Below are 17,115 nucleotides of genomic sequence, written 5' to 3'. Positions count from 1 at the left end.
GTTTTCGGTGAGATCGATCGGTTAGTCGGTGCGATGGACGATTGGGTGCAGAGTCTTAGGTTCTCTTTTGGTTAGAGTTCAATAGCTCATCTTAGTGATTCAAGAAATCAAAAAACCTATGCAAGATTTGTTGGTTTGCTGTTAGTATCAGGACTAGGGTATGGCGACTGGGAGTTGGCATGAAAGAAAGAAACGAAGAGAACGAGTGATTCGATGGGGTTTGGTGTATATATTGTTGGAGACATAAACATCGTCCCTCTTTGTAGAAGTGAGGAAAAGCTTGAACATGTCGAACATATAATTTGATCTAAAGCAACCTTCTTTTTTTCTGAAAAGGGAGTGTCCGGGCAAAAACAGAAAAATCGTTGCCATCTCACAGAAGATTTATAATTGGAAGGTTTTTCCTTCCCAGATTGATTCAACAGTAGCAAATAGACATGTAGTCTTATTATTGCGATCCTAAATCGGTTGGAGAGGAAAACAAAGCATTATTTATAAAAGTATGGAAACCTCTCACTATTAGACGCGTTTTAAAACCGTGAGATTGACGGTATAACAGGTTAAAGTGGACAATATTTGCTAGCGATGAGCTTGAGCTATTATAGTGGTATCAGAGCTAGCCACCGTGTGGTGTGCCAACGAGGACACTAGGTCTCCAACGGAGTGAATTGAGAGAACCCACATCAGTTGGAAAGGGGAATGAAACATTTCTTACAAAGGTGTGGAAACCTTTCCTTGTTAGACGCGTTTTAAAATCGAAAAACATTTGAAGTACTCGAACTCTAATCTTTCTCATTTCTACCTATTTAACAAACAGTTACATAAAAGACCCATTACAACCCCATTCCACAGAAAATATTTACAAAATCCATCACTCACAAAGCTTGATTCGAATTCAATATTGTGTTTCTTCTTCATTGATCCTACTGTTTCTGCAACATTTACACCAAATCACATACAATACAAAGCTCAACCCACTGCAAAATGCCAACAGCCAATAATACTTGTCCAATCTAGCTTCCCTCGTGTTGTCGGAGAACCAGCTTGGCCTCCCCTCCATACTCGTCATTAACTCCACGATCGATATCAATATCGCACTGCAAAAGCTCCCCACACCGAACACGCTGTTGTACAGCGCAAATGCTGTCGTTCTCATGCTTACTGGAACCTCCGAGTAGAAAAACTCTTGCATCCCCACCACTGTGAAGATGTCTGAAATTCCCAATATTATGTACTGAGGCAGGAGCCAGAAGATACTAAGCGACACAGACGACGACGACGACGCTGTTTTTGTCATTGTTAACCTCTTGGCTTCAACAAGGGCGGCGAGTATCATGGCGATGGTGGAGAGAAACATTCCAATGCCCATCCTCTGCATCACAGTGATGCCCTTCTCAGCACCGGTAAACAGGCGGGTGATCGGGATCAAAACTTTGTCGTATAACGGCATGAGGAGGATTATGGAGATGGTGATGGCGCTCTGGAGGGTGGCGGGCGGAATCTTGAAGTTGGCGCCGATGTTCCGCTCCATTGTCATGCCTTGCTTGGTGAAGAAGGTAGCTGGTTGTTGGAAGATTACAGCGAACATCAGAAGCATTGTCCAAATTGGTAACAGCCGCAGTACCATTTTCACCTTGTCCGGCACACACAATCTTTCTCTTTGAATCATGTTCTTGTCATCCATGATTTTCATGGCTCCTGAGCTTTCATGGCAAAGTGGCTTGCTCTCTTGCAGCCTGCAAAATCACATATAATCAGCTTCTCAGTTTAAAAGTTTTAATTTTGATTCGAGTGGTTTGATTCTTACTCTAACTCAACATCGTCATCATCAGAGTTTTCACCGGAAAAGGCGACGACATTTCTGCAACACATGAGTCTAGAAGCTGTGGCTTTGACCACTTCCACCACCTTCACAAACCGTCTCTTCTCGGCTTGATCTTCATCGTCATCTCTCTTATAGCGATAAATCCTCGTGCCACAAGAAAATAGAGAGACAGAAGAAACCATGGCACACATGGGGATGGCAAACCCAAGGACCCAACCAAAGTTGTCTTGAATATAGGACATTACTGTGACACCAAGGAGGCTGCCACTGCATACTCCAAAGTACCACCATTGGAAGAACGAGCTCTTCTTCTTCGACTTTTCGTCGGAGGATGACGATGTCTTCCCTATGGTGGTTGTGAGTTCAGTGTCATCATGGTCGAGTTGATCGGTGCCGAAAGCTTGAAGAGAAGAGTTGTATCCACTCTGGCCGAGGGAGATGAGGTAGAGGGACCAGAACAGAAAGGAGGAGGCCATGTTTGTTGGTGACCATGTTCTTGCTAATGTGGTTGATGCTAAAGCGACCAGACCCTGTTCAAATTCTAATAAAATTTAATAACAAGAAAATAAAATAAAATAAAATAAAGATAGAAAACTCCATAAAAAAGTTACCCATTTCAATGGCTAAAATTAAAGGCAAGGAAAAAGGAAGAAAAAAGGCAAAGCTCTTATTTTTGTAAAAAGAGAAAAGTTGATATAATTGGACCAAATCATTGATTCACTTTTGCTCAAACATTTCATCCCCTATGGCCTATCCTATCCTAAATGGTCACACTAATAATAACCAAAACCTTAAATTCCATACGATTCCGTCTCGAAATGTAATTTATGTATCGAGCTAGATTCGAACTCGGTCGAACCCTTCTTACTTTACTTTCCACTAACTTCACATGAGGTCCTGACAAATCAATTCATAAACCGAACTGTGAGGAAGAATCCAGACTACCCTAACTTAGCTATACACTTTTTTTTTACAAGGTTGGACACAACACCACTCCTACAAGAGTTTCTTACAAGTAAGATCAACTTTTTTGACCCAATAATTCGAAAAGAGCTGCAATGAACATATAAATCAGAATCCCACATCAAACAAAAGTTATTAGGAGGTAGATATCTTATTGTACCGGTTTCATTCAATAATTCATTTTATTTTTCATTTTAACTCTTCACCCACTAATTTTCTCGCTTACTTAAAATGTCAACGCTGTAAACACAATTAATTAAGATATTAACGAAATGATACGGGATAATATGACTCATCATCCATTTCCATGGTGATTACTGACTCATCATCCAAACCCAAAAGAAAGAGAGAAAAGTTGAGTGATTATTACCAGAACGTAAAGAAAACCAAAAGCTAAAATGGTGGAATAGCGATCCCAATAAGAATCAGCAAGCGGCGCCACCAGAAGCGGCAGCATGGAAGTGAAACCGCACCAGCTGCTGACGGTCTTCGCCGCCGACGAGTTGCTCATCTTCATCACGTCCGTTAGATACGTCACCAGGTTTGACGCCACCCCTTTGAACACGAACCTCTCCATCCCCGATACCACTGCTCCAAAAATTTTAATTTTTTAATTTTTTAATTTTTTTTTTTAACATTTTAATTATATTTTATTATTGCAATATTTGAGTAATTAGTCAAATTCTAAAAATAAAAATAAATTTAATTTTTGTTATGGGTTTGTAACGTGTTTAATTTTGATATTATTATATATAACTTATTAACTTTGGTATCTTAGTTGACCACGCACGTATTTAATTTATAAAATTAAATTTTTCCTTGTATTTATTCATTAAATTTAAAATGAGAGAGTAAGAAACTGACTAGGTTTAATAATAATAATAATAATAACAACAAAACAAGTAAAGAATTTAAAAAAAAAAAAAAACTGTTTCTAAAAAACAATAATACTTATAAAAAAAATGTTCGAAAAATAGTAACGATCGAGAATCTGGACTTTTCATTATATTATGATTGTCATAGTCTCGATTCATTCATGTACCTTATAATAAAAATAAATTTTATCAAATTTTTGTGTCACTCGTTCTAAGTTTAGTTCTTTCTACTCAAAATTATAGTCAAATGAGAACGAGAAAGATGATACCTATGAGAAGAATACATGATCTACTCAACCGGGGTTGGGGCGGGGATCCTCCTCCGCCTCCTCCTCCTCCTCCTGCAGTCATGGCAGCAGAGGGAAGACTAGAAGGTAAGGGTAGGTTGAGGTTGGAAGTTGCAGAGAACAATGGCAGTGGAATAGAGAGAAAATGAAAGAGAGAGGACTGTTTTGTTCTGTGGGCAAATACTGATCGGGCCAACGTATATATATATATCCACCAACCAAACAAAAGCCAATTCCATTTTAATAATAAATATCTTTAAAGTTTTTAATTTTTAATTTTTAATTTTGAAAGACCAAAAAAAAAAAAAAGGAAGTTGTCGTTGGCGTTGCATAAAATCAGATGAGTGACTTGTCTCTTGGGTTCATGCATGTATACGTCACTTCCCAATTTTTTGGTACATCCCACTCCACGTGCTACATCACCTGCCACGTGGATGCCTACACCATGGGTTCTTCTTCCCTGCTTTTGTTCATTATTGTAAATGATGTATTATATAACTCTTTTAAATTTTAAACAAATTAAGCTTTTCAATTTTGATAAGTTAACTAGTGACTCTCGATAATCTTTTCTCCACAAACATTCAAAACATCGAATTCTTTATGATATACACCGGAACAAGTTGAAATGTGGGTGGAAAAAAAAGACGGTTGAAATGTGGGAATTGATCTTATTTAATCTAAAGAATTTGAATTAGTTTTCGGTCGTGTTTCTTCTGTCTTTCTAGAATTATCATCAAAGATGATAAGAATTAAAATTGAGATATTTAACCACACCCAATTTATATTAATTGATTTTTGTTTATAGTTACCATTCGAAATGAAAATAAAAATTATATATTAAAAAAAATATAAGAATTTTGATTTTTAATATGGATTGGTTTGATTTTATCCCATTTAAAAACGTGACTTTAATTAATTCGATGATTAATAACTATTATAGTCTTTTGACTTTTTAAATGTATAAAGTTTTAGAAAATTTAATTGAAATCCGTATTTTTTCTATTATTTCATAATTAGTTAGTACAACTATATAGTTTACCTACAAAATTGATAACTTCTTTAGGAAATTTAAGAATATAAACCAAAAATTAATATATAAATATAGTAATGTCCAGACTAAAACCTAAATGGGATGAAATACTTTTATTAAATCTGAAATATTAATAGATAAAATAAATAGCATTTTATGAATAAAAACAATTATATATCTTTATTGTCGTTGATGAATTTTTTTATAATAAAACCAAAAATAAAATGAATCTATACTCAAAATAAATAATGATCATAGTATAAAAAACATAAAAATGGAATTATAATTTGGAAATATCCACAATTCATACATGTTTTCTATATATATATATATATATATATATTTAGTTCCTAAAATTTTGAAAATTTAAAAAATTTGTTTATGATTTTGACTAATAATTAAACTGTCGTTTTCAGAAAGATGAAAACTCGGCATTTTTAAACTTAATTAAACCCTTTTATTTATTTATTAAAGAAACAAGTATGACACATCAAAGCAATATCCGATACCGTCACTATAATCAGTTAATGGACAGATTTATGTTGTCTTTTATTTTTTGTCTGACTCAGACTCCTCCATCAGATCAAAAGAGTCTTATCTGTCCATCAAACACATTTCCACCAATGAATTCCTGGGGGTGGCCCACATTAGTCAACGTAATGTTGATGACTCATCCACTTCCTTGGATTTGAATTCCACGTGGAAGCCACCACCAATAATAATAATAATAAGATTTGAAATTAAGATAATTATTATTGATTTTGGCAAAAATGATGCCAAAATAAATTAATTTTATCCAAGACAAAAGGTACGTAATTAATGTGGTTTGTAGAGTGGTTAGCAAGCTAACAGGCCCAATTGGGAACTTTCTTTTTGAAGGGAAAAACCAAATTTTTTTAAACTAACTCAATTTTAAATTAAATATTGTTATGTTGTTGGTTTAAGAGTCATATATTGTTCTTGCCCATGGACGACGTGATTTTTATATGCTTTATCGGTTCTTGTGTAATTTTTCAATTCAATTTTGGCGATAATATGATGCAATAATTCAAGCCCATTGCTAGCAAATATTGTCCATTTTGGTCTATTACGTATCATCGTCAATCATACAGTTTTAAAATACATCTCTTAGGAAGAGGTTTCCTGCCTTAAAGATCAATGCAACTCCTCTCCAACCGAGATTTCACAGTCCACCTCTTTTAGAGGCCATCATTCTTACTGGTACACTGCCTTGTGCTGTCTGTCTTTGATACTGGTGTGAGGTCTCACGTTGGTTGGAGAGAGGAACAAAATATTTTTTATAAGAATGTGAAAACCTTTTCCTAGTAGACACGTTTTAAAACTATGTGACGGAGGATTATATATAATAGACTAAAACATATGATATTTAAAATTATAACTTATTATATTGAAAAATGGATGAATAGTATAAGTATTAGCTAATATATATATTTTAATACAATTCTATCTAAAACTAAATCTTTTAAAAAAATTATCGCTTACAATTTTATTAAATTTAATGTCTCTCGTCGTCTAGTGGTCGTAATAGCCCAATACTTAAAAAAAACGACGCACTTCAGTAAAATTAATAAGATTAAACACGACTAAATATAAATAACAATAGAAGATAATATATAGTAACAAACGAATGCATGTAAACATCATCAATACGACATAAAATTTAATTAAAATTTTGAATCAAGGTATCGAGATTAGTACATTCCCCATAAAAAGGATCGAAAAGTAAAGAAAGTTTGGAAAGGAAAAAAAAAAAAAAGTTAATAACTTTATATTATTAATGTTTGTGTCTAAATTAATTCTACTTTACTTGTACCACTTGATATATGTGTGGCCTTAGCGCACATCTTTATTTCTTCAATAATGGACCTTAGTGGAACATTTTTTATTTTTTTTATTTTTTGAGAGAAAATTAGGAAAATAAAAGAATGTTTGCCCTCTTGGGGTTTTCTTTATTATTTATTCACCATTAAAAATAATATTTTGTGGAAATTTGCATGCATGGAAAATCAACTTTTATATTATTTTAAATATGTCAATGCCAAGATCTATCATATCATTATCCATCCATTAATGGCAGTGAATTATAAATATTTATATATTTAAAATGTATGATGATAATATCGACATTATTAATGTTAACATTAATGGATAAAAAATATTAATTAGTAAATATTTGTAATTGTCGGTCATAGTTTAATTTAAGAGATTCAATCCTTATATGGGTATAATAAATAAATAAATTAACGTTCGAAAATGGAACTTATACAGTATAAATAAATTTTAAAAAAATTTAATTTAACTGTTAGTTAATACCACGAAAATAAACTGTATCAGAGAGTAAAGCAATTGGTTAATGGAATTTGGACGACATGGTATAGATAGTGACTTTCAATTCTTTTAAGTTTTTCTTAATCATCATATATTCACGATCGTTTTTTTTCTAATGTGGTTTTGGTTCATTCATGTACCATTCCTTTACTTGGATGTCACATGCCATTAGCTTTCCTTTGATTTGCCTCCAAATCACATCTTTTTATACCATTTGTAACAACCCATGCCCTTCAAATTCAACACTTGATGACCCTGACATTCTCCTGTAACATAGTCATGTTACTTACTTCTCGTTTTTTAAGAGCGAAAACTACGTGTAATTAAGTCATCTAAAATTAAAATATACCTTGTTGGTATAAATAGTAACTTTCAATTATTTTAAATATTTCTTAATTATCCTATCATTTGATCACTCTCATTTGAATGTGGTCTCAATTCATTCATGTAACTCTCATTTACTTAATGTCTCGTTAATAATTATCAAAAGACCAAAATAGCCCATAAAAATAAAAAAAAATTGATAAATAAAAGAGTGGTTGAAAAATATCTAACCCATCGAATATCTAAAAGGAAATTTAACTTTAAGAAGCTACCGAATTAAAAAAAAAGAAAATAATAATAATCATAAATATACATTAATTATGAAAACTAGAAAAGTCATACATTTTAGAGTGAAATAAATAGTAATTATCAAGAATATTTAATTATAATAACTCAAATTTTAGGCATCACATAAACAAAAACACTATATTTAAAATTTAATAAATAAACTAGACCAACATTATTTTTATGTTTTTTTTTTTCTGTGTCTATTTTTGAAAAACGGAGCCTTATAAAAGTGGCAATACGGTCCCATTACGCCGTTACCGTTATATTTAAATATTTTCCATGATTTGAAAATTAAGTGGGCCTGTTGGGCTCCACACATTTGAATTTGGGCTGATTATTAGTCTCCAATGAACTGTCTCCATTTCTGGAAAATAAACGAGATTTTCCTTCTACCTTCGATCTTCGTATTGGCCGGCGCCATTGTAGAGATCTGAAAAGTCCATCTCGGAGGTCGGAATCTATGGCCGATCACCACCACCATCACAGGCCTCACCGTCTCTCAATTCCACCGCGCGCCGTTGGTGCCGCCTCCTCTCGACCTTCTTACCCTCTCTTTCCGTATTCGTCTTCAACCCCAACTCCCACTCCCTCCAAGAGCCGCCTCAATTCCAAATCCTCGAACAAAAGCTCAATTTCATTCCTGTTTTTGCTTCTGTTTTCGCTCCGTTCACTCTATTCGCTCCTCCCATTCCTCCGCTCTTCCCCTTCTTTCTCTCTTTTCCCTTTTTCTTTCTTGGTTTCTCTCTTGTCCTTTCTTCTTACTCTCGTTTTCTCTCTTTTTACCGATTCTTCTTCCGCCTCCAACTTCCATTTTCACAGTTCCAACCAGAATCGAGACGTTTTCTTTTTCTCTTCGATTTCGCAGTCGCAGATTAAGACTTTGGTTGCTAAGTCTATTCTGCTCGCGGTTGTTTTCCTTCTTCGATTTCAAGCGCTGTTGTATTGTGGAACAGCGGCAATGATTCTAGCTGAACTGACCGGGAATGTGGTGGCTCGATTCTTGGCCGAGGAGCGGAATCAGGCGACTATGGGTGATCGTACTCGAAGTCGGTCTTCTGAGGTTCGCGGGTTTTTGTCCTTATTCTTTGGTTTGTTTCTGTTGTCTATTAGTTGGGACCGAATTGCTTGCTTCCCTTTTGCAACTTCTTTCATTGATAAATACGGATTTTCTGTGCTTCCTAGAGAGAATTGTATGAGAATTTGGCCCATGTTACTTCCTTTTCTTTCTGGATTCTTGGGTTGTTACGAGCGGATTTCCACGAATTGGGGGACTGTTAGACAATTGGGTCAGAAACGAGTTAGATTAGTTTCACTGTTCTTCACGACGGTCATCCTTTTTGTTCCTGCTGTAATTAGTATGCTCGTGTTTGAAGCGGAGGGGAAGAGTGTTTCCTTAGGAAATCTGGCATGGCCTCTTGCAAACACTGTAGTTTTTGGGGTTCTTTTGAATGAAAATTACGGTGATGATAAATTAGTTAGTTCAAAAGATTTCAGGAGTGAATTTCTTGTCACTTTTGTTTGTACTGTTATTCTAGAGTTACTGTATTTTCCTGATCTCTCTCTATGGGGATTGTTATTATGTGGATTACTGCTGTGTGTGGCTGTAAGAGAGTTAGATCCTGTTTACCTGAATTATCTTGAGCTTGGGATCGAGTCGTCGGAGTCCATTACCACGACGATCATGAGACCTATTCATCACATTTTGACCGAGCGGAAGTCTCGAAAGATTGCACTTTTCCTTTTAATCAACACTGGCTATATGGTTGTTGAATTTGTTGCTGGTTTTATGAGCAATAGTCTTGGGCTGATATCAGATGCATGTCATATGTTGTTTGATTGTGCTGCTTTGGCTATTGGACTGTATGCTTCATATATTTCTCGCTTGCCTGCGAACAATCAATTCAACTACGGGCGAGGGCGATTTGAGATTCTTTCAGGATATGCTAATGCTGTTTTCCTGGTATTGGTCGGGGCGCTCATTGTATTGGAGTCGTTTGAGCGAATTTTGGATCCACAGGAGATATCTACAAACAGCTTATTAACAGTTTCTATTGGAGGGCTAGTTGTAAATGTGGTTGGTTTGATATTCTTTCATGAAGAGCATCATCATGCCCACGGTGGATCGGGATCTTGCTCGCATTCGCACTCTCATTCTCATTCTCATGCGAGCTCCCACTTGTTTGCAGACTCTCATGACAAGCATGAATCTCATGAAAGTTCAGTTTCTGTCCATACTGGCCATCATGAGAACAATCAGGTTGACGTTTGCAGCGAGATTCACCTCAGTAACCACCATGACAATCACCATCATCACGATCACTCTGACCATTGTGACCACAACCATGATCACGACCATCACCATCATCTTGACGGATCTTGCAAGCAAGACCACCATGGCCATGCTCATGCTGAATCTGATGTGCCCAAAATGGTTTCTCACACTGTTTCAGAAAGTTCACATAGCCACCCTTCAAAACAGCCTGTTGAGGGGACAGTCCGACAGAAGCACCACCATCACCACATTGACCACAACATGGAAGGGATATTTCTACATGTCTTGGCCGATACCATGGGGAGTGTCGGTGTCGTTATATCGACCCTTTTGATCAAATACAAGGGATGGCTAGTTGCCGATCCCGCCTGTTCCATATTTATTTCTATAATGATCATTTCTTCAGTCATTCCATTACTTAGAAACTCTGCAGAAATCTTGCTTCAAAGAGTTCCCAGGGCACATGAGCAGGATCTGAAAGAAGCTGTGAATGATATTATGGCGACCTGTGGTGTCCAAGGCATTCAGAACCTGCACGTATGGAGTTTCACTAACACCGACGTCGTGGGAACACTCCGTCTTCATGTCTCAACAGAAACCGACAAGCCTTCTATAAAGGCAAAGGTTGAACACATACTGCATGATGCTGGAATCAAGGACTTGACATTGCAGCTGGAATATAATCAACAATGATCTTGATGAGCTTCTTTTTAACATTGTTTTCATGACTCACTGTGATTATTGGATGATTGGGTTAATCTTCATATTCCTAATCTACAATGTCAGCTGATAGACTCCTTTTAATCGATGCAATGCGTCGGGAGTTAAGTAAATTATCCTTATACATTCCTCTTCTAGCTCTGCAAATGCAATGTGAAGAATCTGAATTGATTCTTGTCAAGCTCAGGGAGGAGTTTATAGTTCACGTTAGGCTTGAATCAGCCTACATATTTCCATTGTTGCATCACAGAGAGTGATAGTTCTGTGTTGAATCCTTGTTCTACATTCTTATATACTGACTCAAATGGTAGATTAGTGTCAATGTAATTCATTTATTTTGCTGGATGTAAAGAATGAATTCGAACTGATCTTAATTACCTTTCACTCTATCGAAATTCGCTCTTCATCGTCTCTCCGTTTATATGCATAGCTTGTTTGGACCGACTTTTCTAATGCTTAAAGAATGCATTAGATTCTACAGTTTACTGAATGTGTTTATTGATCTTTAGTTCAAGATAATTCATATCACTATCACCACTTGAGTCAGTATATAAGAATGTGTCTATATACCCTAAGGTCTTTATTGATTGAGTTTTTCAACTTAATCATGATATCATAATATAGTCTTTATTTGTTTAGTTTTTCAACTTTATCAAAGGCATGAACAGCTAAAATATGCATAAAAGCTCGTGAAAAAATCTTGGGATCATGAATTGTAGTTTTCAAATTGTGTTCGTATAGATTGTTTTGTTAGTCACCATAGACCTACGTATACAGTGCTGATACGTATCAGTCAGTTGATGTACGGCACGGTTGCTTCCATTCCCGATCTGTTTCTCTGTAATTGTAAAAGAAAAGCGAAAAATATTGAATTTTGGAACGTCACTTCACTTTTGATTCGATGAATTTGCAGTCAACCATGGAGGTACAATCACTAAGATAAAACCTACAGATTTGATGCGCAGGGTCTTCTAGGGTTTTTGTTTTTCTTTTAGTATGGAGAGCTCGGAGAAAGTGGTTGCTGTTATCATGGTCGGCGGCCCAACCAAAGGTATGAACAAATTTCAAATCTCCGATTCCCTTTCCGGTGATCCGAAAATCTTCTCTTCTGCTTGGCTTGATTTTACTGGTCTGTTTTTCCTTTTTCTTATGTAGGCACTAGATTTCGGCCTCTTTCATTCAATACTCCGAAGCCTCTATTCCCTCTGGCTGGCCAGCCGATGGTTCATCATCCTATCTCTGCATGCAAAGGGGTTAGATTTCAGCTGAATCTTTTTTCTGCTTAGTTTGGATGAGTACTTATGATGAACCTTGAATTCTTGTAGATAACAAATTTAGCACAAATTTTTCTTATTGGATTTTATGAGGAGAGGGACTTCGCTCTTTACGTTTCTTCTTTGTCCAATGAGTTGAGACTGCCTGTGAGGTGACTGCCGATCATCCAATGTAGTCAACTTTAGTTATGGCTTGTGCTTATATGGTTCTGAAATGGTGGAGCTTGTTTGATTGTGTTGGCTTTTTTAGGTACTTGAAGGAGGATAAACCCCATGGCTCAGCTGGGGGTATTTATTACTTCAGAGATATTATCTTGGAAGACAGCCCAGTTTGTAACCTTTGCTCTTTCCTAAGTTTATGTTGTGTTTTATGGAATAGCAAGATCGTATTCTTGTTTCTCAATCTGCATGATATGAACTTTATTGTGCATAAGTTCTTAGCTAAATTATAAATATAGTCCTTAAGTTCTTCCAGACATGCTTAAGTTCTTCAAAAGTTCTCATGTATTGTTTATTGTATGTTTCCCAGTCGTACATCTTTCTACTAAACTGTGATGTTTGCTGCAATTTTCCTCTTCCAGACATGCTTGGTTAGTTTTATGACTTGTAATTTTTTCTAGGAACCAATTTGTTCATCATCTGCTGTTAACCTAAGTGTTCATAGTAAAGTAAGCGGTGTTTTTCTTTTCTTACTTTACAGAGGCACATAAAAGATCGGGTGGGATGGGAACCATATTAGTAAAAAAGGTTGGTGTATGATCTATGGCTTTCAAAAACAAATGATTATGTAGCCAAAATCAAAAACATGTTGTAACATTATATTCATTTTAGTGCACTTTATGTCGGATCTATGCTTTTATTTGGCTTCCTGTACAGGTTTCTGCCGAATCGGCTAATCAGTTTGGTGCACTGGTTGCTGATCCAGTCACAAATGAGCTGTTGCATTACACAGAGAAACCCGAGACTTTTGTATGATGTGGTGCTTTTTTTTTTCTTTTTTTTACTTCAGTTTATCAAACCTAATCTGCTAATCAGTTGTCCAAGTTCTTCGATATCTATGTTTTCAATTACTGTTTTTTCTTTAATTGCAGGTGAGTGATTTGATCAATTGTGGTGTATATGTATTTACCCCGGAAATTTTTGATGCCATCGAAGATGTCTCTGTTCATCGGGAAGGCAGAGGTTAGAGTGTAAATTGATGCTATATTTTGAACTTTACTATAACCATTTGTGATCATGTGCTATATTGACAGCAAATGATGTTTTTGCAAGCATAACTTTTTTTCATAATACTTATAGTTTTTGCAATATTCATTTCAACTCTAAATAGAGTCTGATTTTTCTTTTTTTAATTTTTGCAGCTAATCTACGACGTATCTCCAGCTTTGAAGCTCTACAATCTGCAACAAGGTTAGCTACATTGTCTGTTTTTCTAACTTGAAAATCTCTTAATTTTATTGTAACTTCCCAAGTTCATAGCTAGCAGATACGGCCCTCTTTGGGCTTTCCCTTCCGGGCTTTCTTTCAAGGTTTTAAAACGCATTTGTTAGGCAAAGGTTTCCACACCCTTATAAAGAATGATTCGTTCACCTCTCCAACCAACGTGTGATCTCACATTTATACAACTTGATGAGGCCCTTGTTTCAGGGTTCTTGGAAGAAAGAAACAATAGAATTTTTTGAGGTTCGAGAGGTCTCTGAATGAGGCATGGTTTTGTATTTGGTTCAATGTGTCACTTTGGGTGTCTTTGACTAAGTTTTTTTGCGATTGCCCATTGGGAATTATTTTGTTAGATTGGAGGCCTGTTTTTGTAGGTTACGACTGTATTCCTTCATTCTTTTCTCAACGAAAGTTCGGTTTACTCATTAAAAAAAGAAGAAAAAAACTCCCAGTTTCATACAATGATTTCATACTGAATATGCATAATGCTATATGTTTAGAATATATATATATATATATATATATATTTAATTTGGTTATTTCACTTATCAGTTTCATGTTTAGAAGCAGAAACTCATCAGATTTGAGTACATGAGCCAAACTTCGTATGCTATTTTAAGAATTATTGTTCTCTTGGTCAGTTTTCTTAACACCTCTTGATTCTTAGGTGACCTTTTTTTTCCATTATATCTCTTCCAACAGGAACCTTCCTACGGACTTCATAAGATTAGATCAAGATATTTTGTCACCCCTTGCCGGAAAGAAACGGTTATATACACATCAGACCATGGAATTTTGGGAACAAATCAAGACTCCAGGGTAGAGTAACCACTTCAGCATCTGTGCCTTTTCTCTGTTGTAGTTATACTCGAACTTATGGTATTTCAAAGCCTCGTGCATCTGTATCAACATTGCAGGATGTCTTTGAAGTGTTCGGCCCTTTATCTTGCCCAGTTTCAATTAACCTCTCCCCATCTTTTGGCTACTGGAAATGGTACCAAGAGTGCTAATATCGTTGGCGATGTCTACATTCATCCATCTGCAAAAGTACACCCCACTGCAAAGGTAGTTTTTTTACTTCATTTTTCCTTACAATCAATTAACTTACCTTATTCTGTTTCTTAAGATATTCTCTTTTTTAGAGTTCAATATAGAGTTCCGAAGTTTATTATTATGCCTCTCGTCTGTTTACTTGGTCTTCTTATGTCATCATTGTTCAGTTTTTCCCACAACTCTTGTTTCCGATCTCTAGGTATTACCTAGGCACTCACTTTTCTAGAAGAGTGGGCTTGCCTGGCCCTTTGGTTGAATGTGTAACTGCTCTTCCTACTGAAATAGAGCCGCTGCCCATATGCATGACATGACCTCTTTTGATGTGGAAAACATTCATTTTAAATATTTCATAAACGATGTCATGGGACATGGACTTACGTTAAAAATAAAAACCTTAAATCAATCCCACACAAATATCTAAAATCACCCCCTGCCCATCCCCCCACCCCCCGAGAAATATATAAAATAAAAATTCTCTAATTTCTTGGGTCCTTTAAAATGGTTTGTTTTCTCACCATTTCTTTACAATAGTTTTCATCTTTCGTCATAAAATATTTGAATTCTTGGCCAAATTCTAAAACAAAAACAAGTTTTTAAAAGTTACATTTTTTAGGTTTCAAATTTGGCTGGAATATTGAAGACATCCATAAATGGCTTTTTTACACTACTAGATGTACATGAGAGAAATTACAAAAATGACTCTTTTTATGCATCTAACCATTATGAGAGTGGTAACTACAATTTGGCACCTGCCCTGAATAATTTTTGTCTCTAGCCCTGATTACTCTAAAATGTTTTTCTGAACAGATTGGCCCCAATGTCTCTGTATCTGCTAACGTTCGTGTGGCTGCTGGTGTGAGGCTTATAAGTTGCATCATCTTGGATGATGCCGAAATTATGGTACGGAATTAGCTACCATGAAGACTAGTAATAAGATATGCCTTGCACATTAAATTTAGAAGATCATGTAACTCTCTTTGACAGGAAAATGCTGTTGTTATACATTCTATTATTGGATGGAAATCATCAGTGGGCAAATGGTCTCGTGTCCAGGCAAGTGCAATCATGTTCTTATATTTTAAGTTTACTTCGTGTTCTTTAGATGGTTAATCTAGACCTTGAAGTAGCGCGAGTGTCTTTGAGTTGATGAACCACTCCTTTTCTTCTGTAGCTCGTCTTCGTTTAGTTATTTTTATGTAAGAGCCCAAGCTCATCGCTAGTAAATATTGATATCTTTGGGCTTTTCTTTCCAAGCTTCCCTTCAAAGTTTTTAAAACGCGTCTGATAGGGAGAGGTTTCCACACCCTTATAAAAAATGCTTCGTTCTCTTCCCCAACTGATATGGAATTTCACAATCTACCCTACTTCGGGGCCCAGAGTCTTCGCTAGCATTCGTTCCCTTCTCCAATCGATGTGGGACCCCCTAGTCCACCCCCTTTGGGGTCTAGCGTCCTTGTTGGCACATAGTCTCATGTCCACCCCCCTTTCGGAGCTCAGCCTCTTAGCTGGCACATCGCCCAATGTCTGCCTCTGATTCTATTTGTAACAAGTCCAAGTTCACTGCTAGCATATATTGTATCTTTGGGTTTTCCCTTTCAAGCTTCCCCTCAAGGTTTTTAAAACGTGTCTACCAGGGTGAGATTTCCACACTCTTGTAAAGAATGTTTCGTTCTCCTCCCCAATCTGTGGGATCTCACATTTTCGGACCATGATTTGGGCTTACCAACCTCCTCTTCAACCTAATTGGAGAATCTTTTTGTAATTCTTCTACTCTTTGGGAGAATCTGTGATTTAGGAAATGCTAACAACTTCGTGCGGTTAGCTTCGCTTGAGAGTGCTTTCTATTCTCTTTTAAATATCTTTCCAAAGGAAAGAAAAAACTGGCTGAGATGTTTATGCAATTTAACTGGTTCAGGCAAATGGTGACTTCAATGATAAGCTCGGAATTACGATCCTTGGTACGTATCCTGTACTTGTTTTATTACTTGAGTAAGGGCTGGTGAGAAATTGATGTGGTTAGAACCAACTGAAGAGGGATTTTGGTGTGTTTTTCAGGAGAAGCTGTGATTGTTGAAGACGAAGTTGTGGTGACCAATAGCATAGTACTCCCAAACAAGACCCTCAACCTTAGCGTTGCTGAGGAGATTATTTTATAACACCCCATTCTCTTTCTCTCTCTCTCTCTACTAACAAACTTACACAATTTTCCTTCAAGTTAAATAGTTGATTGGGCGATGTTTTATGTTCCTTGTTTGGATTCTTAGAGGCAGCTCAAATTTCACCTTATACTGAAAATTTCTCCGGGGAAATAGTTGGAAATCTCTGCTGTTCAACTATTTGTCTGGATTCCTCTTTATCTTGTTTTTCATTTGGACTTGCTATCATTGAAAATACAAAAAAAAAAAAAAAAAAATC

At 36.1% G+C, this 17,115-nt stretch overlaps 3 protein-coding genes across 4 annotated transcripts; 2 read left to right on the top strand and 1 right to left on the bottom strand.

The window, feature by feature from the left end:
• Positions 1-772: 772 nt before the first annotated feature.
• On the bottom strand, positions 773-4,114 carry LOC111482269 (protein NRT1/ PTR FAMILY 5.8-like). The gene is made up of 4 exons (XM_023127972.1): positions 3,933-4,114; positions 3,159-3,376; positions 1,808-2,355; positions 773-1,736 (listed from the first exon to the last, which is right to left on the bottom strand). The coding sequence occupies exons 1-4, from the start codon at positions 4,012-4,014 to the stop codon at positions 896-898; spliced, it is 1,689 nt and encodes a 562-aa protein (XP_022983740.1). The 5' UTR covers positions 4,015-4,114; the 3' UTR covers positions 773-895.
• A 4,208-nt stretch (positions 4,115-8,322) lies between these two features.
• On the top strand, positions 8,323-11,328 carry LOC111482243 (zinc transporter 5-like). The gene has a single exon (XM_023127937.1). It carries the CDS (start codon positions 8,402-8,404, stop codon positions 10,904-10,906), a length of 2,505 nt encoding a protein of 834 aa, XP_022983705.1. The 5' UTR covers positions 8,323-8,401; the 3' UTR covers positions 10,907-11,328.
• Positions 11,329-11,665: 337 nt separating this feature from the next.
• Positions 11,666-17,036, top strand: LOC111482303 (mannose-1-phosphate guanyltransferase alpha-like). 2 transcript variants are annotated; one of them, XM_023128019.1, is made up of 15 exons: positions 11,667-11,984; positions 12,089-12,186; positions 12,259-12,359; positions 12,458-12,536; positions 12,737-12,797; positions 12,908-12,954; positions 13,084-13,176; positions 13,299-13,389; positions 13,569-13,617; positions 14,350-14,466; positions 14,565-14,712; positions 15,508-15,600; positions 15,685-15,753; positions 16,616-16,658; positions 16,756-17,036. In XM_023128019.1, the coding sequence occupies exons 1-15, from the start codon at positions 11,930-11,932 to the stop codon at positions 16,854-16,856; spliced, it is 1,245 nt and encodes a 414-aa protein (XP_022983787.1). In that variant the 5' UTR covers positions 11,667-11,929; the 3' UTR covers positions 16,857-17,036. The 2 variants fall into 2 exon arrangements, with proteins under 2 accessions (XP_022983788.1, XP_022983787.1); XM_023128020.1 differs by lacking the exon at positions 15,685-15,753 and having other exon boundaries at positions 11,666-11,984.
• Positions 17,037-17,115: the final 79 nt, after the last annotated feature.

This window comes from Cucurbita maxima, unplaced genomic scaffold (genome assembly GCF_002738345.1).
Source record: "Cucurbita maxima cultivar Rimu unplaced genomic scaffold, Cmax_1.0 Cma_Scf00007, whole genome shotgun sequence".
Classification (NCBI taxonomy): domain Eukaryota; kingdom Viridiplantae; phylum Streptophyta; class Magnoliopsida; order Cucurbitales; family Cucurbitaceae; genus Cucurbita; species Cucurbita maxima.
This window is presented reverse-complemented; position numbering and strand designations above follow the sequence as displayed.

What these genes read in the sequence shown, in the direction of transcription:
- LOC111482269 (XM_023127972.1), bottom strand. Translation starts at nt 4,014, where the DNA reads ATGACTGCAGGAGGAGGAGGAGGAGGCGGAGGAGGATCCCCGCCCCAA. An exon ending in TTGGTTTTCTTTACGTTCTG is followed by an intron (nt 2,356 to 3,158) that starts GTAATAATCACT and finishes GAATTTGAACAG; the next exon opens with GGTCTGGTCGCTTTAGCATC. An exon ending in GATGACGATGTTGAGTTAGA is followed by an intron (nt 1,737 to 1,807) that starts GTAAGAATCAAA and finishes GTGATTTTGCAG; the next exon opens with GCTGCAAGAGAGCAAGCCAC.
- LOC111482243 (XM_023127937.1), top strand. Translation starts at nt 8,402, where the DNA reads ATGGCCGATCACCACCACCATCACAGGCCTCACCGTCTCTCAATTCCA.
- LOC111482303 (XM_023128019.1), top strand. Translation starts at nt 11,930, where the DNA reads ATGGAGAGCTCGGAGAAAGTGGTTGCTGTTATCATGGTCGGCGGCCCA. An exon ending in GAACAAATCAAGACTCCAGG is followed by an intron (nt 14,467 to 14,564) that starts GTAGAGTAACCA and finishes TCAACATTGCAG; the next exon opens with GATGTCTTTGAAGTGTTCGG. An exon ending in GCAAATGGTCTCGTGTCCAG is followed by an intron (nt 15,754 to 16,615) that starts GCAAGTGCAATC and finishes TAACTGGTTCAG; the next exon opens with GCAAATGGTGACTTCAATGA.